Raw genomic sequence first — 21,891 nt, forward strand, 5'->3', positions numbered from 1 at the left:
AGATTATTCATGTTCTTTTGTTAACAAAGCTTGATACAAATTGATATGACTCAAATTGTTTAGCTAGTTATACTAACTAAGCTTTTTTTTTTTTTTTTTTTTGTAATTTTCAATGTGTCTATTGGATGGGCTTAAAGTGGATCAAGGAACATAAATATAGGTAAGGTTTGTCATTTATTAACGTTGTCAGACTTTGATCTAATATGCTATTTTGAGAAGGATCATGGATAAAGTTGAAGGGCAAAACTTCAGACATGTTTCTCAACGCTTTATGGTAAAAAATGCAGCAAAAATTGTACATAGATGAAGAGTTGGATTGAGAGATTGTTGATAAAAAATAACAAAAAAGGTTAGAAGATGTTACTCAGCCCTTTACGGTCAAAGTATGTAATGAAAATTGTAGACAAAGAAAGAATTGGACAGAGAGATTGAAAACCAAGACTAACATAAAAGGTTATGATGAGGAACGATAAAGTAAATCATATCCCAAGGAGCCCTAGAGCAGTGACCCTAAGGGGGTCAAAATCTTTCTTAACAAAATTATTTTAATATGCTATGTTCAAAATAATTTTCATCTATTTAAATATATAGCATCTAAAAATATCAAATATTAACTTTAATTATAAGGGTATGTGGATTTCATAAATATGTAGCATACTAATAATGAAATTTAAGACAAAAATAACTTTTGATTAAATATCCTATAATATCAAAAAATACCCAAGTTGCATATTATGACAAAATGCTCCAATATGTCGCCTATGCAAAAAAAAAAAAAAAATATATATATATATATAACTATGCAACATAAATATAACTATTTTTAACTAAAAAAAGATAAAAGTTATGTTAACATCTTTTCTTAAAAGTAAATTGAGTTTTACGTTCTTTTTAGAAGTAATTTATCTATGATTGAATCAGTGTTAAATATTTCAACACTTTCTTTTCTATATGCACAATTAGGCAATCATTCAAGAAATTATCTTCTATCTTGTTTTCGGAATTGCCTTGATTTTCTTCATATTGAAAGTATCTATTCTATAGTTGTAGTTGATACAAGAAGAGTGAGAATAAGTTTAATCAATTGGGTTAAGTTGTATATTTGTATATGAACCAATAAAGTAATTGCTTTTGTTTTAGCCCATTGATAATTATGAATTGGGTATTTTATTACGATATATCAGATTGGGTCAATTTATGTTTACTTTTTTGAAAGTTAAATAACTAGCACAATAAAAAATAAATAACCTTTTGAAGAAAAAATTAATTCAAAGGTGGCTAATTCATATATATATATATATATAGAAACTCTCATAATAAAAACTAAAATTATGAAAATTTAAGGAGGGTCAATTTTGTTTTACACGCGTATTTACACACTATGAATTAAAATTTCAAAACTTAGGGGGGCATGACCCCCCTTAGCCCCCTTGACTCTGTCATTACCCTAGAGAAGGATACAAAAAGGAGAAAATCCATTCAACCATAATGAAGGGCTTATTTAGAGTAATTAAGTGGACTTACATATAATGTCCATCCATTTGCTATAAGATACTTCTTCATGACCTAACACTCTACAAAACTATAACCAAAGCATATTAAGCTTTTAACTTTTGCTCTTATCCAAGCATACATATACAATCGAGTTAAAATTTATTATTATTATTATTATTATATTTTTTTTAAGAAAGACTCTAAACCTTAAGAATTTGAAAGTTGAGAAGACAAAAGAAAAAAAAATTATATATATATATATCAAGAAATGAATGATTTGTTGCATACTTCTTGAATTTTGAGGGTGATAGTCCTACAGCTCTAAAACTGTGCTCAAGCCCAACCCTAACTCGGAAGCCAGAGTCCAGACGCCAGAGGAACCACCTCCCTTTAGACCATAAGAGGCCCTATAGCAAGATCAATCATGGCCCAAAAACGGTACAGAGCCCAAACCACAAAATTCATTGGTCTGGTGCTTTCCGCAAGATTCTGACCCGAGATTCAGAGGGAACTATTCCCGGTCGAAGATTCCAGAAAAGTCAGCAATTACCCATCTGATCTAAACAAATGTAGCATGTGATTAAATTCGGTTTTGACCAAAAGAAAAAGGAAAAAGTTGTCAATTTCCTCCCCCAATTTTTTTGCTTAAACTATTTTCGTCCCTGAACTTATTTTTTAACTAATTCAGTCCTTAAATATAAATTCTGCAACCAATTACGTTTTTTTTGCGGCGCTGCTACCAAAACTTTGGTTAAAAAAAAAAGAAAAGAAAAATCATCGACCACATGAAGGTATATGTGAAACTTCAAGCAAAGCGTTGTATCAACCAAAAAACAGTTGTGATTAAAAAAAATTACTTATTTTGATGATTATAATCCTAGTTTCTCTTGGTTCTTCCACTCTCAAATATTGACCAAAATTTTACAGAGTAAGCAACTCTTTTTTTTTTTTTTTTTTTTTAAGTTTTAACACAATGCCTTGCATAAAGTTCCAAATATACGCTCATGTGGTTGGTGATTTTTTCATTTTAGGGCAAAGGTCTTGTAACACCACTGCAAAAGGACCTAATTGGCCATAGAATTTAAGTTGAGGGATTAAATTGGTTCAAAAACAAGTCAAGGGACAAAGATGGTTTAAGTAAAACAAAAAAGTTGAGGGACGAAATTTGTGATATATCCATTAAATTAAATTAATCCAAGATCAAATCTTTAAAAATCTTTCCATTATAAAGACCGTATAGGTCAACAAGAAGTCTGAAAAAGCTCGTGATTTTGGACAAAACCCAAATAACCAATCAAAACCAAAAAGTCTTTAGAGGCTGCGGCTGCCTTTTTTTTTCTTTTTTTTTTTGTCTGCCTCACCGGAGCCTTCCAGAATCCACTCCCGGATCCTCCTCAACCCCACATTAATTCAGTATTCTGAAAACAACCCATTACAGGTACAGGAAAAAATGCCATCCCTTCAATTTTCTTCTCAAGAGATCAAGAATAAGCTATCCAATTTGTTGTAGAAGATTGTAATAAAGATCGCATTTTTGTAAATGGAGGGTGGCGGTGCAGCTGCAGTATCGGCGGAGACGCAGCCGGAGGCGGCAGCTACGGCGGCGTCGTATAACTATTGGGTTAGGGAAATGACCCAGGACGCTGCACCTCTGCCGGTGCCGCGGAAGCTCACCTCTGAAGACATCTCTAATCAAGGGCCTAATCATCTCGGCTCCGTTTGGAATCGGGTATTTATCTCTTTCCATTTATGTATGTGTACATGTCGTGGTTTTACTTCTTTATTTTCTTGATTACGCTGGGCTCTTTGAAAGATAAAAGTTTTTTTTTATTCTTGTTTGAATTGATTTTTTTGGTCGAGAGCTGGTGCTAATTGTACATGTTTGTATCCTTTTGCTTTGCTTTGGCTGATAATGGTGATGTGGGAAAGGTAGAATCTCCTGATAAGTTGTTAGATTTTACGTTGTGACTATCTCTTTTATGAGATATGTAGTTGTTTGTGCTCTTTGAGAATCATAGGTTAACTATGGGAAAGAAAGAGAGATTTTGGTGCTTTTTGATTGAAAAAGATTGTGTTTCAACGGTTGAAAATCTTGCTGTAAATACATCATTATGAATTTGAAGTTTTCCCAGGATAACGTAATGTGTATTTCTGTATGTCGTCTTGTCGTAAAGAGTATTCAAAGGCTTCCAGACTCGTCGGAATTGCGGCAACTTGTGCAACCCAAGAAAACCGTACTTGTATAGCATAAGACAGATCAGCATTGAGCCAGAAGAATGAGAATTTAATCTGCTTTATGTGGTGTCGATCAATTATTTGTTAGAAAGAATGGATAGGTTGGAGAATGAGGATTAGAGATTATTTAGTACAGTAAAGGGGACGTTTAGTTGTACACTTGTTGCGTATAACATGCATATGTGAGCTTATTAGGAGATTTAGAATTAGCAAGTTGCTACAAATTTTTTTTTTAATTCTTGGTATTTCTGTTGAGAATTTGCTTGATATTTTATACGTACAAAGTCGCAAACAATTGGAGAACAGTAGTTTACTGAGATGATTTGACAATTTTCCAATCTGTCAAGGTTTGAAGTGCTTCATTACTTATAGGGGGAAAGTATTATCTGTTGAGACTAATTCAAATGAGAGATTCTTTTCTCCTTCTACTGGTTTGGTAAAAGATCTGATTGATTGATGTGGTAATAATTTTGTGTCTATGGTAAAGGTACTATCATATCTCCGCACTCTGTAAAAGTAGTGGGACATTTTTGGTGACTTGTAATGATACAAAACTATTTATGATGGAAATCCGTTGCTCCTATTCGGCCTCATTTATGTTTAAAATAAATCAGATTCAAGTTGGGTACAAGTTATTTTGTCCATTTTTTCTGTCACAAGTACCAGATGATTGATTGTCTTCCATTTGTTCCTCGATTAACATTGACACTGACTTCGGCTGAATGGATGCTGCATGTTGAAATTCTACCATCTTCAACTTCATCTGTTGGTTGAAGATTCTGCTGGGAAATTGGTAGTATGAATGCTGGATAACGTTTCTTGTGACTATATCAGGAATTTACTTTTCCCTTTTAGGGCATTCCAGGATTGCAAGTCTGTTGTTGACTACCTGGATATTCTTGATGCTTAATAGTAGAACCACTGCTCTAATAAATATCTTGTATATCTCCAAAATATGAACTTTCTTGAGGCTTGGTTCTAACTTAATGCATGTGAATGTTGTACATGTACACTGTGGATAAGATTTCAGCTAAAAAGGGAAACTGGGCCTGGATCTTTTGTTCTTTTGGTATCCATGCTGTCATTTCATTTCTTTGCTCTATTAGCATAGTCCTGCCACAGAATTCTGTTTTCTTCGATTTTGCTACTATTTTTCTCATGAGAAGGAAATTTATGGGTGAAATGTGAATACATGCTTGGCTGATTGCTGTGATGCTTTTGCTGCTAGTTTGTCTTGATATCATGTTATCTTATAGTATACTTCTTTTTGACAGGCTGGAACATGGGAAGAGAAGAGCTTAAACAAATGGGCAAGCGATAGAATGAAGGTGAGAAAATGTAGGAATTCATATTTTTCTTGTCCTTTTCACTTTGACGGGAGAATGTTACATTATCTTCCTTATTTTACAAGGGCAATCAAAATAATTGATGTAAGCTATTGGAAAAGGTTCCATTTATGTGTTCCACCTTTAATTGCGTCCAAGCACCCGGCATGCTAGCTGTCCAGTTACTTCAATGTTATGAGTTACCCATCCCCTGCCAAATGTATGGGCTAAATAATAGATCTTGCATACAGCTATAACTAATAGTTCTAGCAGGTATTGCTGATACATTATCAAGAATACTAATTGTAGATTCTCTTGTGAACGGCAATATCAGATTGAAGTTGACAGTTTGCTTGAGAATGGAATCATCACTAGTTTTGTAGTTTCTGTTGAGTGAATTATAGAATTCACTTGATGAGAGACAAAAGCAATGCTATCTAAGATTTATGTTTGTTTTCAATTTTGCTTCTAAATTAAATTGTATGTTCTAAAGTTGGTGGTCAATGGCAGGAGTTGCTTCAATCTGTTCAGTCCCTGGAGTTTTCTGGTGGCAATGCAGAAATATCAGAAGTAACGAGATGCAGTGGAGATGTGAGTTCCCTTGAGTTAATATCACCAGCTTGAGAGTCTAGTGGATGCTTACTTATGATAACAATGTGACATCTATATAACTTAGGCCACTGTAATACACATTGGTCCCCTTTGACATCGTTGGGAATTTTCAAACTTGTTTATCAAGGACTATTTGCCTGCAGAACTCATAGTGCATTTCAGATAAGGATCGATTTTCTATGCACTCAGAGAGCAACCAACAAAGTATAATTTTTATGAACTCATATGTCATTCTTGGTAAAGAATCATTTTACTAGTAGTTTTGAGGCACAAGGATCAATTTTCAATATTTTTTAAAAAGTTCTGAAGGATTTTGGCTATTTTGTAAGCATTAAGATCAATTTGTCAAAGGTAATTTGAGGCATTATAATGGGGTGGTTGTTATATCTATAATACTGCATGGTCTCATTGATAAATTTGAACAAACTATGCAGGCATTCTTAGTGACCGTGCGCAACAAAAAACGTGTTGGCTACACCTATGAATTAGCATTAAGAGTGAAAGGTAACTGCTACTTCTATCGAGCGGTATCTCATTCGTGTAATTTACTTTCTTCTCGAAAAACTTTTCTTTATTGTCCTTGATTTTCCTTTCTGTGTCTCTAGGGGAATGGCTCATTGGGTCGGAGAAGAAGAAGGTTAAGGGTTATATAGACATTGAAGAATTTTCGTTTGGTGAATTAGATGACTTGCAGGTAATTAGGTTGTGGATGAACAAGGCAGATATTTTCAGATAAATGCAGTCAGTTAATCAGCAATAATTTATTTTCAAAAATATATGCTATTTGCAGTGTACTAGATGTTTAATTGGATTATTATGTCTTCCAATGCTTCTTTACCCGCAGATTCAAGTTAGACTTAGTGAAGAAAAAGATCTTCAGCAGGAAGACAAGCAGCGGATTATCAAAGATTTGAAACAATTTTTGCAGCCTGTTCGAGAAAAGTTAAATCAGTTTGAGCAGGAACTCAAAGATAGATAGGAGGGGGTCGTAAGCTGTCCTTTGTTGTGCTTGGATTCCATAACAATCGTTGGACTTCTTGTCTTGTTCTTTGACTAAGGCTCCGTTTAAAACTCTTACACAATGGAAGCTAAAAAGCTTTCAAGGCTTTCCATGTAATCTTGGGACATAGGACTCTTCTCAACAACGTACTTAATCTGAATCCTGCAATTGATAGATGTGTTCTTTAAGTCTCTATGCAGTTCCATGGAAGGAGAAATTACTCGTCAAGCCTATGATGTTTCCCGTATATGCTTTATAAATCTTCTTGCAAATGCTTCTATACTTCAATTTAAGCTATTCTTTCCTTCCATTGCGACTAAAAAGGTAGGGAAAGTGACACAGAAAAAGAGCAGTAGCCCCGTTTAATACCTAGGATTTACTTGAATTCCCCATAATAGGTGATACTTTATATGATGAGGCATGTAGCATCGAAAGCATCGGTCTGCTGTTTTAACTCTCAACATCAATATGTAATCAAAAATTCTGCAAGACAAACAGTAATTGAATTTCATATAAATTAATCGATACTCCACAAATGAAAAATAGAAAGACTCGCTGCTTGAACCTATAAAGCTTTAATAACAGTTGCTGCTAAGTGTCACCGGTTTTGGCTGTCAAAAAGAGCCACGAAACATCTGCAAGATGGAACATGAACATGCATTGACCATTAAGAAAAAGTCGCCTGCCTTCAAAGTAACGAATTGTGTTAAATATTTTTGCGTAGCAGGGCTAGTCAAAATTGAATCATCAAGACAAACAGCAAGTTCTTGCAGAAATATGCAAGGTCCAACACAAGACAACCCAGCAGTGTGAACCTCCTGTGGTGGTTGAGTGAGACCACATCCAACAATGTCACGTTTTCTTGGATTGGGAATTTAGTGCCACGCAAAAACCCCGAGGACATCAGCTAGCGGTCTCTACCAAAGAGTTATAACCCTTAATCGAGGAACATTGCATTTCGTAGCCTTTTAGCACTCATTTTTTCTTGACCCTTTTCTTCTGTGAACCACTTACTGCTGCTTTAGCCTTCTTCCACTCTTTCATGGAGGCAGCACTTCTCTTAAAAGTAAAGGTTTCAGGCATTCCACGGTCTCCCATAGAGGTCCTCTTTGCCTGTATTGGTTGTTTCTCACTGAATGGTAGATTGTAGGCATCGTTGCTTGACTTACCTCCCTGCAGCTTCTTTACTGAATCTAATTGGTTCTGGCTAGCATGGTTAGTCTTTGAATCAGCTAAAGAAAATTTTGGGATATCAACTACAGGCTGAGATTTAGAAACATCAGTGATGAAATCACTTTTATCAGTCTTCATAAAATCCTGCCTCCTTTTTGTTGAAGTTGAACTATCAGTGACATTAAATTGTGGAATCTCTTGCTTTTCTAAATTTAGACCAGGCAGAATCTGAGAGATACTAAACGAGCTGTTACTACCAACAAGCTGCATCCACGAGGATCTGTTTAGGAATGAATTACCTTCCCGTCCCTTATCAATTCCTGCATTTGGTGTACCACAAATGGTTTCAGTAGATTCATTCACCACTTTAATCTGGGATGATTGGCTTGGCGGGTCTTTGCAGTTTAGCAGAGTAGAACTATCTGGTTTCGACTGCATTTCTCCTCCAGTTTCATTACTTTGTAGGATATCGGATATACGAAAACTATTTTCTCCCTCACTTACCAGATCTCTCCTTATAGACTTTTTAGGGCACATATGATGGTAGCTTGGTTGTAGAACTCCTGTTCCTGGTTCTGCGACTTGATCTGGAATGGTATCAAAATCTTGAGCTGCTTTCCACTTCTTCTTGGAAAGCACAGTAGCTTTTCCCTGATTTTTATGAATTCTCTGCAGGGATCTGGATCTAGAAGGTTCCTAGACATGCAGAAAAGAAAAGGAACTCAATCTTGAATCGCGAAAGATAAGTTAATCTTGAATTAAGGATGATGTAATTGTCAGTAATTTGGAGATGGAGGTACCTGGTTGCCACTAATTGCATTTTGTTCCCAAGCATCTGCTGTAGTGATGCCACTGTTTGACCCAGCAACCATGTTCATAATAAGGTTATCTTCATCAGAAATTTGATCTCTCTCCTGATCGACTTGAATATCATCAACTGAGTTCCTTGAGACGAATGCCTCCGTAGTGAATCCGACCTTAGTACAAGCAGTCTCCGAGATGTTCTCCCTCTCAAAAAGTTTGTTCATCACTGATGACATCATGTTGAGCTCTTCTTCATTGATCCCATCATTTTCTTCCTCTCTATGAAAAGATTTGTTAGCTGCATCTGATGAACCAGAATGCTCCTCACAATCACAAAGGTGAATTGGGAGAGGAGGAACCTCAACCCGTGGAAAACTGTATTTGTGCTTTCCAGTTCCTTTCAGAGGCACAGGTTTCACCTGTACAAGAAAGTCCAAATAATGTGAGCTTGGCATAATGATAAGAGTACCGACCTACTTAAGGGCCTAATTCTGCTGCTGGCGTTGAAAAGTTGCATAATGCAATCATGCTTTATTTTGACGGACATCCAAACCTATTGATAAAGCGAACAAATAGGTAACAAAATTTCCCAATATAAAAGTTCATATCAGACAAAACAAGGGCACAACCTTCCTTAGCTTAGGAAAGAAAATTCTGAGTTGCGTATTTTCCAAGTTGTGGGCTTTCACCGGTTTTTCCAAAGAAGGCATGTTTACAACGGCATCCCCATCAAAACTGTTGGAATCAATGGAAAGTTTGGCATCCTCCTCCCACTCACGCCTCAATCTAAGTACGTAGTGTTCTTTAGCCTTCTCAAGTCTGAGCCTTCCCCCTTTCCACATACATCCATTATACTGTAGAGATGCATATTAGATGATTAGACTATAAAGCTCATGCCTGAGAAAATAAATTGAAAGTAAAAGCAAGATAGCTGTCAAACATCTAAAGCTATAAGATACTTCCTTGACCCCAAATTTACACAATCCTCAAATAACAAGTTTTGTTTATGGTACTTCATATAATATTCTTCGAATTTCTAAAGCTTAATATACTAGATGCAATTCTCAATAGCCATATTATTTGATCATAGCATGTCTCAAGTTCAATTCCTTTATATACAATTCATCATGATTTTCGGCATGCATATCTTCACATTTCAGCACTTTTATGCATCATTATGAAGTTATTTTCCCCCTCAAGCGACAGCCCCAATACCCCTGCTTTTCAATGCATTACTCCTCATGTTATGCAAAATTTCCACCATGAACAGCTCCCCTAGAAGAAACTAAACAACTTGTAAATCCTATTATGTGCAATGCTTCAAAATCTTTAACATATGCCACAATTGCTATTCATTTTACCTCGAGAATGCATCTACATCATTCCGTCATCTACTTAACAGCAGCATCATACAGTTGTGGCAGCGACTTCAACAACATTACAAAATCAATGCATGAACCAAGTGCACTACAAAAAGCAACTTAAGAACTGACGAGTTAACCAGAAAACTAACAGAAAATATTTACAAAGAAAATTGACACATTAACCAGAAGAGTACTTAAAATCACTGCAAAACTAACAAAATCCCTGAAAACCTCCAAATTTCCTGAAAATAACAAAAATCCAGGAGATAAATTAAACGAAATTAAAACATAAAACATGAAGAGAGAGGAGAGAAACCATGCTGAAGAGCTTGGCAAGGCCTTTGTCAGAGGAAGGAACGAAGTCCAAATAAGCGAAGCTGCGGCCTTTGGTCCGTACAATTTCAACGGATTCTACAGAGCCCAACTGGGGCGAAGAGAAGGTGTTTTTCAAATCTTCAGCAGTTACATTTCCTCCCAATCCCCCTACGTATATCCTATGTGATGCTGCAGCTGTGGCCGCCGCAGCTCCACCGCCGCCGCATCCACCTTCTTCTTCTGTTCCCATTAATTTTGCTTCTATCGCGCCAAAATTGTCGAGTGGATTCCCAGGAAATGGAAAAAATTTTGAACCAATTAAAAGAACCGGGTAGAATTTGTTCTTCAATTAGGAAAGCAAAACCCTAGTGCATCATCTATCTATCAAGTCGTGCTTTCCACTATTTTACCTTTCTCTTTATCCTTTTTTTTTTCCTTGTTTTATTTTATAGTTTTACTATTCTTAAGCATACTGTTAAAAACAAAAAAAGCATTACTGTATCGAAGAATTGCTCGTGGCTTGATGTGTTAATCGCGCTTTTTGAATTGCGCTTTAACAAGCCCCAGTTTTGGCTTACAAATTTAGATGGCCTTTCGGGTTTTGGGTTCATATTAGTAGGTGAAAGTTAACTTACATATTATATGAGATTTGGGTTCAAATTGAGTTTGTTCCAAACTCAAAATTAAATGCATAATTATATATAATATATATTTTATAATTACAAATTTATATATAAATTATTAATATTTTATGTCGTAATATGTATAATTATAAATTATAAATAATAATAATATTATTAGTATATATATTACATATATAATTATACTCATATATCAACCGGATTTTAATCAGGTTTGAGCATAATATGATCCAATCTCGACTCATATTTAGTTTGGAGCTAATATTTAGGTTCAAAATTTGTCCGACCCAATTAAAACTTAGGTTCAATAAGCTTTTTTTTGGAGCAAACGAGCCGAACTCGAATAATCCAACCCCCTTGACAGTTTTACTCGTGACATACAAAAACGATGTTTAATAGATCAATTAAGCATTTAAACTTAATGAATTAAGTACTTTATTCTAGTAGTTTACTACATAGTTGAGAGTTTGCTAACTAATACGTCTAGTGCATATATTTTATGGCAACCAGTTTGGATTCCTATTTTTAGGAGTTTTGTAGGAAAAAATGTATCAATTTGATGTATGTAAAGTAAAAAGATGATTGAAAAATGTATTCATGAAAAACATAAAAAAAATTTTGCGGAAAACTACAATCCAAACAAGGAAATTCAATATACACTGAAACAAACAACAACCTACTTTATAAAACTCTCTTGACCCACGCAAAAACATGTCATTAAGGATTTTCACAATATTAGACCATCACAAAATGACAAATATCAGAGAATGTAACAAGGAAATTTGCCGCAAAGTTTTGAGTTTGCTAACTAATACACGTCTAGCTAACAAGGAAATTTTATTGCAGAGACTCTACTTAAGCTATGCTACAAAATTCCAACAATTGTAAGGTTGGAAAATGGCAAACTATACAACTTCTCTTCTTCTTCTTCTTCTCCTTTCTTTTTTCTTTTTCCCTTCTAATGAGGGTGTTTGGAAGGTAGACAACATGTCATCGTCCACACGCAAACACATTGCAGTAGTAGTTACAATTCCCCGATGAACAAAAAAACAGTTAAAATTTAGATTCAAACCTATTTTTTTTTTCTCAAGGCAAGTGTCCAAACTACCCCCACTTGGTGACCATTCAACAAAGTTCTTACTGGTGCTGCTCTTCAATGGATCACTGTATCCACGTATTCATATGATTAAAAAGTGTTAGCAGTACTCTCCTGTTACACATACATAAACATATGGATAAACATCAAAATTTTCTTTCATTTATCAAGTTGTTTGCTTCTCCTTTTGTGGACCACGAAATTAATAAATTGTAAGACGTGCCTCTTTTTGAGACAGTTATGACCCACATGATTGATTCTAAAGTGATTGATATTATAATTAATTGATTGACATTTTGTCAATAATTAATTAGTATCTCCTATTAGATAATGATCGGTGATTGACATCCTGATTAATTAATTGACATTTTGTTAATAATTAATTAGTATCTCCCATTTATTAATGATTGGTGGATATCTTTATTAATTGATATCTTATTCAATCAGTTAATCAATCAAATCAATCAATTAGTCAAAAAAGTTATTTTCAGTTATGAATTTTGCCAAGATTTCCTTGATGAAAGAAAACCCTAGGGATTTTTGTATTTGTTAGTAAGGGTCCCCAGTCTAACCTATAAGTAGTCTATGATATTCCATCAATTGTACACTTTTGGATTAGATATAAGCTAGAAAATCCTTACTCTAAATTCTCCTTCTACTTTTCCTTCTTCTACATATTTTGTTTTGTTAGAATAGATAAGAAGGAGTCATAGATACAAAAAGTGATCAACTTGTGCTTGAGAACAATGGTTAGAGATAAATGTATTTAAATTTCTGCTGCGTAGTACATTCACATGTACATAGTTAGTTTAACATAAATATTTGTTGCCTCCAAAGTGGCAAAATCTTCTATGTTTGTACTACACTAAGCAATTTCTAAACTTTGTACTCTCTCTTTGCAATTTGGAGTTTCTAGGAAGAATGTATTTGATATAGCATGCTTGACATCAATTCGGTATAGTTGAGCTATCAAGGTCTAATTTCATATAGTATTATGTATCTTAAACTAAGGGGTTGGTTAATGCATTTTCAATCTCTTGCTTCTTCTTTCACACCCCTCTTTCACCCAAAAAAAAAAAAAAAAAATCTTGAGTTGTATTGTTATGCATTTTATGCACTTGTCAAAAAAGAAAAAAAAAAAAGAAGAACAGTTTTCAATGTAATCAAATATAGGCCTGAAACTATCCTTTGCTGAAAGATTGAACCCAAAAAAAAAAAATAGAAAATGTGGAGTTATCTAAAGATTTCAATGCGCTCGAACATATATAGTACCAACTATCAGCTTATCAATTTTTTCAATTGACATTTTGGACATGTTTGTAAAATATGTGCCATTGACAAGAATCTTTCTTTAGACATGTTTGTAAAGTATGTACCATTGACCAGAATCTATCTTCTTTATTATTATTATAATTTTAAGTTAGCGTCACTTGTTTTCTTCTAAAACCTCCAAAGAAGCTTTCTTGTACAGTAGTATAATTAAAGTTTTTGGCGGTGAGAAGAACAAGTATAGCTCTAATATATACTTCTTAGGTACGGTGCAAATAGGTATGAACCCGACCAGCCAACAAAACCATTCATTATAATCATCGAATTCTTTTCTTAATATATGCTAATTATCTAAGGTAATGTCAGCCAAGAAATGCTTATCTCATCCGAGGAAAAACATGTACATGTGTGCATACATTCATCAAAACTTGTGATATTGGAGGAACAGCACCAATCAAGATTCAAGATACAGATTGAAAAATGCCACGATTTGTATGGCCAGTCAAATTATGAACCTATGTTGTTGATTGTAGGTTTAATCAGTAAGGTTTAATGCAAGTGAATACGGCCACGTCAATTTTTTTAACCTTTTTTCCTCAAACAATTGGTACTCATGATGTACAAATACTTATGGGTAAATTATGTTTAATCCCCTTGTAGTTTTGTATAATGCTAGATGATCCTCCTTAAGATTTCAAAATACTCATTTAAACTTTCCCTAGGATTTTATGTAAAATGAAAAATGGACGTAATGCACAATGAGTAACAATGATTATATAAGACGCACTCCAAAAATATGTATGATAAAATCATAATATCTACTTAATTTCCTTATAGTTTGCATAAATATACACTTTACCCTTCTTAATTTTTATATTTGTCCACTAATTCCCATGTCATTTTATATAAAGTGATTAAGTCGTTGTTTAATTTAGCATTGAAGTAAGGGTACTATTGGTATTTCAACTAATGATATTACATAGACTATTTTCTGTCGAATTTTCACTTTACATGAAATCATAATGAGGTGTAGTGTATATTTTGAAACGTTAAAGGAGTCATATGACAATAGATGAAATCACAAAAGGATTATTTATAATTCACCCAATATTTATTTAATGAATGATGAAGTGGGCAGAGATGGTTCGATCGATATGGGAAACTATGAGATGCATTTCATATTCACGCATGCAGAGGTTCAATCAAAAGTTGTAAATGTATATATATGTGTGTGTGTATATATATATATATATGTATGTATATATACACCTTGTACAATCATATAATTAAGTTTTCTTTTATTATAATTTCATTTAATATTTTGCATCCCAAAACCTAATATCTTTGTATATCTCGTATAGTTATCTATGACATCTAGGGACAAAACTAGAAAATATACTTTGAGGAAGCTATTTTTATACACATGCAAACTTTGCAGTCAAGACATAAGTTTTTGAAAGTTTTTTGGGCTCTGAGGGAGGGGGAGTTCAATTTATAAAGAATACTGTTGAAAATTTTCAAAACTTAAGGGGAAGAAATGATTTTGAAGAACTTTGGTGGGCAGTTTTCATGCAAGATATGCGATATTTTGCTTCTTCCAATATCCAACATTCCAACCTATTTCACTTTTTCCTTCCACACCCGTCTACTATTTGGTAACCAATCCATTAGGGAATACTAGGCCAGGATTTCCCCTTTCCCAGTTCCTTGCTGGAGGATAAAGAAGCAGTAGAAGAAAAGAGATGGACCCAATACCTAAGCTGCAGCATCGCTTTGGCGGAACAGCAGCTCAATTGTCTCCCTTCACACGCAATACTATACGGCTAGAACTAATTTTCTCGTTTCTTTCACGTCTAACAACCAAAAGATTTTATGTGTTCCTAAGTAGAATACAATTAGTGCTTCTAAAATCTTTCTTTAGATGTGAAACAATTCCAAACAGTTCCGTAAATCTCTGTGATCTCATGAGATTGGAATTCAATATACCCTAACATTAGTCCAAAATCTATTTTGATAAACTCTCTTGATCCAGGGTGAGAACACCACTCAAAAATCACAAATATTAAAAAAAAATTGAACTTAAAGGATGTTTAATAGATCAATTAAGCACTTAAACTTTTAAGTGCTTTATTCTATTAGTTTACTACATAGTTGAGAGTTTGCTAACTAATACGCTTAGCGTGAAAATTTTTGTAGGAAAATATATCGATTTGATGTATGTGGGGTAAAAAGTTGATTGAAAAATGTGTTCATAGAAAACATAAAATTTTTTCTACAGAAAACTACAATCCAAACAAGGAAATTCAATATACACTGAAACAAACAAAAACCAACTTTATTAAATTAAACTCTCTTGACCCACGCAAAAACATGCCATTAAGAATTTTCACAATATTAGACCATCACAAAATGACAAATATTGGAGAATGTAACAAGCAAATTTGCTGCAAAGTTTTGAGTTTGCTAACTAATACACGTCTGGCTAACAAGGAAATTTTATTGTAGAGACTCTACTTAAGCTATGCTGCAAAATTCCAACAATTGTAAGGTTGGAAAATGGCAAACTATACAACTTCTCATCTACTTCTTCTTCTTCTTTCTTTTTTTTTTTCCCTTTTCTAATGAGGTGTTTGGAAGGTAGACAATATGTCATCGCCCACACACAAACACTTTGCAGCTGTAGTTACAAATCCCTGATGAACAAAAAACAGTTGAAATTTAGATTCAAACCTAATTTTTTTTTTCTTAAGATAAGTGTCCAAACCACTCCCACTCGGTGACCATTTAACAAAGTTCTTACTTGTGCTGCTCTTCAATGGATGACTGTATCCACGTATTCACATGATTAAAAAGTGTTAGTAGCACTCTCTTGTTACACATAAATAAACATATGGATAAACATCAAAGTTTTCTTTCATTTATCAAGTTGTTTGCTTCTCCTTTTGTGGACCACGAAATGAATAAATATTTGTTGCCTCCAAAGTGGCAAAGTCTTCTATGTTCATACTACACTAAGCAATTTCTAAACTTTGTACTCTCTCTTTGAAATTTGGAGTTTCTAGGAAGAATCTATTTGATATAGCATGCTTGACATCAATCCGGTATATAATTTAGCTGTCAAGGTCTAATTTCATATAGTATTATGTATCTTAAACTAAGGGGTTGGTTAATGCATTTTCCATCTCTTGCTTCTTCATTCACGCCCCTATTTCACCCCAAAAAAAAAATTCTTGAGTTGTATTGTTATGCATTTTATGAACTTGTCAAAAAAAAAAAAGAAGAACAGTTTTCAATGTACTCAAATATAGGTCTGAAACTATCCTTTGCTGAAAGATTGAACCCCAAAAAAAAGAAAATGTGGAGTTATCTAAAGATTTCAATGCGCTCGAACATAGCACCAACTACCAACTTTTCTATCAATTTTTTCAATTGACATTTTGGACATGTTTGTAAAATATGTTCTTTCTTTAGACATGTTTGTAAAATATGTACAATTGACCAGAATCTATCTTCTTTATTATTATTATAATTTTAAGTTAGCGTCATTAGTGGTTAATAACAAAAACTACCAAAATAATTAGAAGTTACTGACTCATGACATATTCCATGATGGTTGATAACTTGCTAGTCCCATATTACTTGTTTTCTTGTAAAACCGCTAAAGAAGCTTTCTTGTACAGTATAATTAAAGTTTTTGGTGGTGAGGAGAACAAGTCTAGCTGCAGTATATACTTCTTAAGCACGATGCAAATAGGTATGAGCCCGACCTGTCAACAAAACCATTCATTGTAATCAACGAATTCTTTTCTTAATACATGCTAATTATCTAGCTAGGTAATGTCAGCCAAGAAATGCTTATCACATACATTCATCAAAACTTGTGATACTGGTGGAACTGCACCAATCAAGATTCAAGATACAGATTGAAAAATGCCGCCACGATTTGTATGGCCAGTCAAATTATGAACCTAGCTATGATGTTGATTGTAGGTTTAATCAGTAAGGTTTAATGCAAAAGAATTCAACCACGTCAAATTTTTTAACCTTTTCCTCGAACAATTGGTACTGATGTACAAATACTTATGGGTAAATTACATATAACCCCATTGTAGTTTTGTATAATGCCAGATGACCCTCCTTAAAGTTTCAAAATCGCCATTTAACCTTTCCCTAGGGTTTTATGTAAAAAGAAAAATGGACGAAATGCACAATGAGTAACGATGATTATATGATCAAACGCATTCCAAAAATGTGTGTGATGAAATCATAATATCTACTTAAATTTTCTATAGTTTGCATAAATATACACTTTACCCTTCTTAATTTTTATATTTGTCCATGTAATCTCCCTGTAATTTTATATAAAGTGATTAAGTCGTTATTTAATTTTGCATTTGCGTAAGGGCATTATCTGTATTTCAACTAATGACATTACATATGTTATTTTTTGTCAAATTTCCACATTACATGAAACCATAATGAGGTGTAGTGTACATTTTGAAACGTTAAAGGAGTCATACGACAGCAGAAGAAATCACACAAGGATTATTTATAATTTACCCAATATTTATTTAATGAACGATGAAGTGGGCAGAGATGGTTAGATATGGGAAAACTGTGAGATGCATTTCGTATTCACGCATGCGGAGGTCCAATGGAGAAGATGGAATGCAATTTCGTAGTATACGTACAAGACGGCTTTGGACATTGAAAGAGTTTTTTTTTTTTGGGCCAGACACAGGGAGACACATGCTTCTTCGATTAGAGATTTTTTTTTTTTTTGGGCGGTGGGGTTGGGGCCTGGGGCGGTTGTAGGGGCGGATACAGATAAAATTTAATTAGGTGGTTTTAGCCCGACTGCCCCTTCCCGAGTCCGTCCTTGCCCTTAACTGCAACCAATGGTCCAAACAGTGCCTTAAATGATTGATTGGGTCACCGAGAATTAATTATTCCTGTATTTACTATATTAACTAGTCAAATTTGGTGCTTAATTGATTCCAACCTCCTAGGTTTTGTTCAGCATCCACAAAAAGGCTCCCTTGTTAAAATATCCTATGCAAAACATCACAAAACTATAGACCATAGTTAACATTCGGTCTGGCTAACGGGTACTCTATAGGCACTCGTTAAGATGTATTTTAGATGTTATATTTTAGAAATATAAGATTATTTAGGAAAAGCGTATGAATGCAACAGAAAACAATAATTGTTAATATGTACATATACACAGTAGATTGGGTGGAATACGGGTGTTTTAACGAGTGTTCATACTGCACCCATTAGAAAAACCCTTTTACATCTTAGCCAACTGCAACCAATAATATATATACACATACTTAGCAAGTGGATTAGATGCTGGGAATTTTTTGTGCAACGTACAATTTCAATTAGATTACCTGTAAGAAAACATTAGATCTTGTTTGGCATTTAAGAGTCTTAATCACCAGTCAAGTCCACGAGATAAGGAAAGAATTTACTCTGCTAAACAACTTCATACATCACACGCATGCACAAAGTAGATAGGACGTACTCAAACCAAAGTGCATTAAGATATAAACTATAAACAAGTCTTTTCTGCTGGCCAAACTATATAAACATATAAAAGTTTAATGGTTGCAGCCTGCCACAGATGCACAAGGGTTCCAAAGTGGAGCTATTATACAAGGACAGAATTAAGGGTGCAGGGAGGGCAGCCGCCCTCCAAAATTCCTTAAATATGCTGTAGGTCATATGAGAAATAAATTTTTTATATATATAAAACTATGCTAGTTTTTCAACATACTAATTATGATTTTATGCATAATTATTTCTTTTTCTTTAATATTTCCTATAGCAAACCAACTCCTATATGAGGATTAGTGTAATTAAGGTAAAGATATTAACTAAGAATAAGAGCAACACTACAAGAAAAGAAAAGTTAACCACTATTAAAGTTTTACTCATAAAAAGGAAATTAAACCTCTATTAAAATTCATGACATGTGTAGTTACTCAATTCGAGTCTTTAATTTAAGTAAATCTTACATTACAATTAATGATTTCAATTTATTCTTATTTTTTTCATTCACAATTATCATTGTCTTGATTACACTCCTATAATTTGGCAGTGAAAACTCCTTTCTTTGTTCCTAGTTCCCAATTGTTTAAACTTAATTCTTAATTAATTTTAGTAAATTCTACCTTTGTTCTTTTTTTTTTTATAGTGTAAGTAAAAGAACTTGAACCCGAGACCTCACGCTTACACTCCCTCTCCCTGTACCACTCAACCCATCTCTTCCCCCACCTTTGTTCAATGTAAGAACATACTGGACAAAGTTTTAGTTATATTAATTATCTAGCTAATATTCATTTGGTAGTAGGTCACATGCGTTTGTTTATGTTTAGGTGTACTGTATAGTTTGTCTTTTGTTGGTCGTGCATAGGATTATTTTCTTAAATTATCACTACAAAAAAAGGGCCTCTGAAAATAAGTTAATCCTTTTAAATATTTTACTACACTTCATTTACCACAATATATTTTGTTTGTTATATTTCTTCTGTTTGCCCTGAACTAAAATCTCGGGTCAGTCATTGCAAATATATGTAGCAAATTGAAGAATTGAGTTTTGCCATAAAGAAGTGTCAAAAAAAATTTAGTCTTATTACTATCAATATAAACAAAAGGCATGTAATAAAAAAAAAATACCACTACATCACTAATATAAACTACATAAGGACTAGAAAGATGTGCATAAATTTATTCTGTTACACCCTTTTTATTTAGGAGGAAAAATTGTCTTACTGACTGTAATTTGATTTTCAACATAATTGTATTGTGAGTTAATAGTTTAGGGTATGAAATAAAAATTTGATTTTCAACATAATTATATTGTGAGTTAATAATTTGATTTTATACATGCAAGATCTCAGCCGCTTTACATATACCCCAAATCTGCAAAATTAGCTTTCACCATTAACAAAGCATTATTTGCTGCTAGAGTTCTAACTTCGTATGTGTAACATATATTCATTACATGTTAGTATCCTACTGAAAACATCATAAAACATTGAACCATACTTCAAAAGTTTAGCCCGATGCAAGAAAGAATATTTGCGTGCTGCCAGTGGCTTAGATGCTTGGGAATATTTGCCACAATTTAGCTGACAACCACCAAGTATATATAATTCCTCTAAGAAAACCACAAACCAGGCACAAACATTTGGTCTGCGACGCAAAAACAAAGTATTAGGTAAACTGTCACATGCACTGCACAAACACACGCATGCAGCTTTCACCATGTACAGCGCATAGTATTATTGCTTTTACAAGACTCAAGTCACTATGGACAACAAGCTCTAGAAAATATATATATATATATATATATATATATATACACATACACGTTATCCCGTCACTTTTTTTTTTTTAAAGTGTAAGCGGAAAGGTCTGAAACTCGAAACCTCTCATCTACACTCCTTTCCTCCGTACCATCCAATTCATCCTTTTCTCCGCAAAATCCCTTTACTTTGAAGAAGCATGGTGGTGCAAAAATCCAATTGTTGATAATAGATCATAACTTGCTCGTACAACATACACTCCAAATCTATAGGAATGGATTAATGTCTCCTCTACAATTGGCTGTAAATTGATTTCTCACCTGTCGTCACTTCTAAATTTAGACAATCAACAAATATCAGTTCTTTCATTCTTGTTCTCCAATTTGTAGTTGGCATTTGGCTTCTTTTTTCTGGCTTTCTAACTTTTTCCTTACACTTCTATTTCACAGTCGAAGAGCAGGACAGAAAACTTGCCCCTTCAATTGTTTCCGCTAGATGCACAATAATGTCTTGAACATGTTATAATTCATAACAAAACTAGTATAATATCCGAACATGAATTTAATATTTAGATGTTGTTTACTAATACCCTTATTGGTTAATTAGTTAATTGTGTCGATATTATTGAAGCGCTGGACCAAATATGCCTTTCTACAGACGAAGGATTTCGGCCAATGAAGAATCCATCTTCTTGGACGACTCCAAAGATTGTCCAGGTTGGCCCTTGTTTTCCTATATATAATATATATTTCTCAGTGAATTTTGGTGCCAGAAAAAGATGACAGTTTAAAGATTTAGAATATTTCTTTGCATCATTTTTGCAGACAGGAGGGACTGGAGTACTTCAACTTTTTCGGAATGGTCATCAACCAGACAAGACTGTATATCCACCACCGTCAAGTGATCATTCTGCACAGGTCTCGGGAAAGAGAAAAGGAAATAGATCAATCAATCATGAATGTGCGACATAGCACCTTAGGATTTGATTATTTTATAAATAGCTTAACAAACATTTTCTTATCTCATCGTAATAAATGTTGAACAAGTAACGACATAATTTCTAGAGCATTGATTAATGCAAAGGTGTCTAAGCACCTATTCAACTATTTCTCAAGGTTGGTGGTAAATATTGGAGTGACTTAACATTTGCTAAATAGCTTGGAAGCAAATGAGAGGCTTGTGGAATTGAGGTGAGGATCAGGGGGATAATTTGGGACTCTTTTCAAGTTTAGTATCGTTTTCAAAAA

General features: G+C 33.9%; 2 protein-coding genes across 4 annotated transcripts; one reads left to right on the forward strand and one right to left on the reverse strand.

The window, feature by feature from the left end:
* The first annotated feature begins 2,748 nt into the window (after window positions 1-2,748).
* Window positions 2,749-6,854, forward strand: LOC113692747 (uncharacterized). Of its 2 annotated transcripts, XM_072054009.1 has the most exons (7): window positions 2,794-2,932; window positions 3,041-3,223; window positions 5,004-5,057; window positions 5,565-5,645; window positions 6,101-6,170; window positions 6,272-6,360; window positions 6,511-6,854. In XM_072054009.1, the coding sequence occupies exons 2-7, from the start codon at window positions 3,125-3,127 to the stop codon at window positions 6,643-6,645; spliced, it is 528 nt and encodes a 175-aa protein (XP_071910110.1). In that variant the 5' UTR covers window positions 2,794-2,932; window positions 3,041-3,124; the 3' UTR covers window positions 6,646-6,854. The 2 variants fall into 2 exon arrangements, with proteins under 2 accessions (XP_027067075.1, XP_071910110.1); XM_027211274.2 differs by having other exon boundaries at window positions 2,749-3,223.
* Window positions 6,855-7,147: 293 nt separating this feature from the next.
* Window positions 7,148-10,900, reverse strand: LOC113692746 (protein REPRESSOR OF SILENCING 3). Of its 2 annotated transcripts, none has more exons than XM_027211272.2 (4): window positions 10,324-10,900; window positions 9,273-9,497; window positions 8,640-9,062; window positions 7,148-8,535 (listed from the first exon to the last, which is right to left on the reverse strand). In XM_027211272.2, exons 1-4 carry the CDS (start codon window positions 10,570-10,572, stop codon window positions 7,642-7,644), a joined length of 1,791 nt encoding a protein of 596 aa, XP_027067073.1. In that variant the 5' UTR covers window positions 10,573-10,900; the 3' UTR covers window positions 7,148-7,641. The 2 variants fall into 2 exon arrangements, with proteins under 2 accessions (XP_027067073.1, XP_027067074.1); XM_027211273.2 differs by having other exon boundaries at window positions 10,005-10,465.
* Window positions 10,901-21,891: the final 10,991 nt, after the last annotated feature.

This window comes from Coffea arabica, chromosome 6c (assembly GCF_036785885.1).
Source record: "Coffea arabica cultivar ET-39 chromosome 6c, Coffea Arabica ET-39 HiFi, whole genome shotgun sequence".
Classification (NCBI taxonomy): domain Eukaryota; kingdom Viridiplantae; phylum Streptophyta; class Magnoliopsida; order Gentianales; family Rubiaceae; genus Coffea; species Coffea arabica.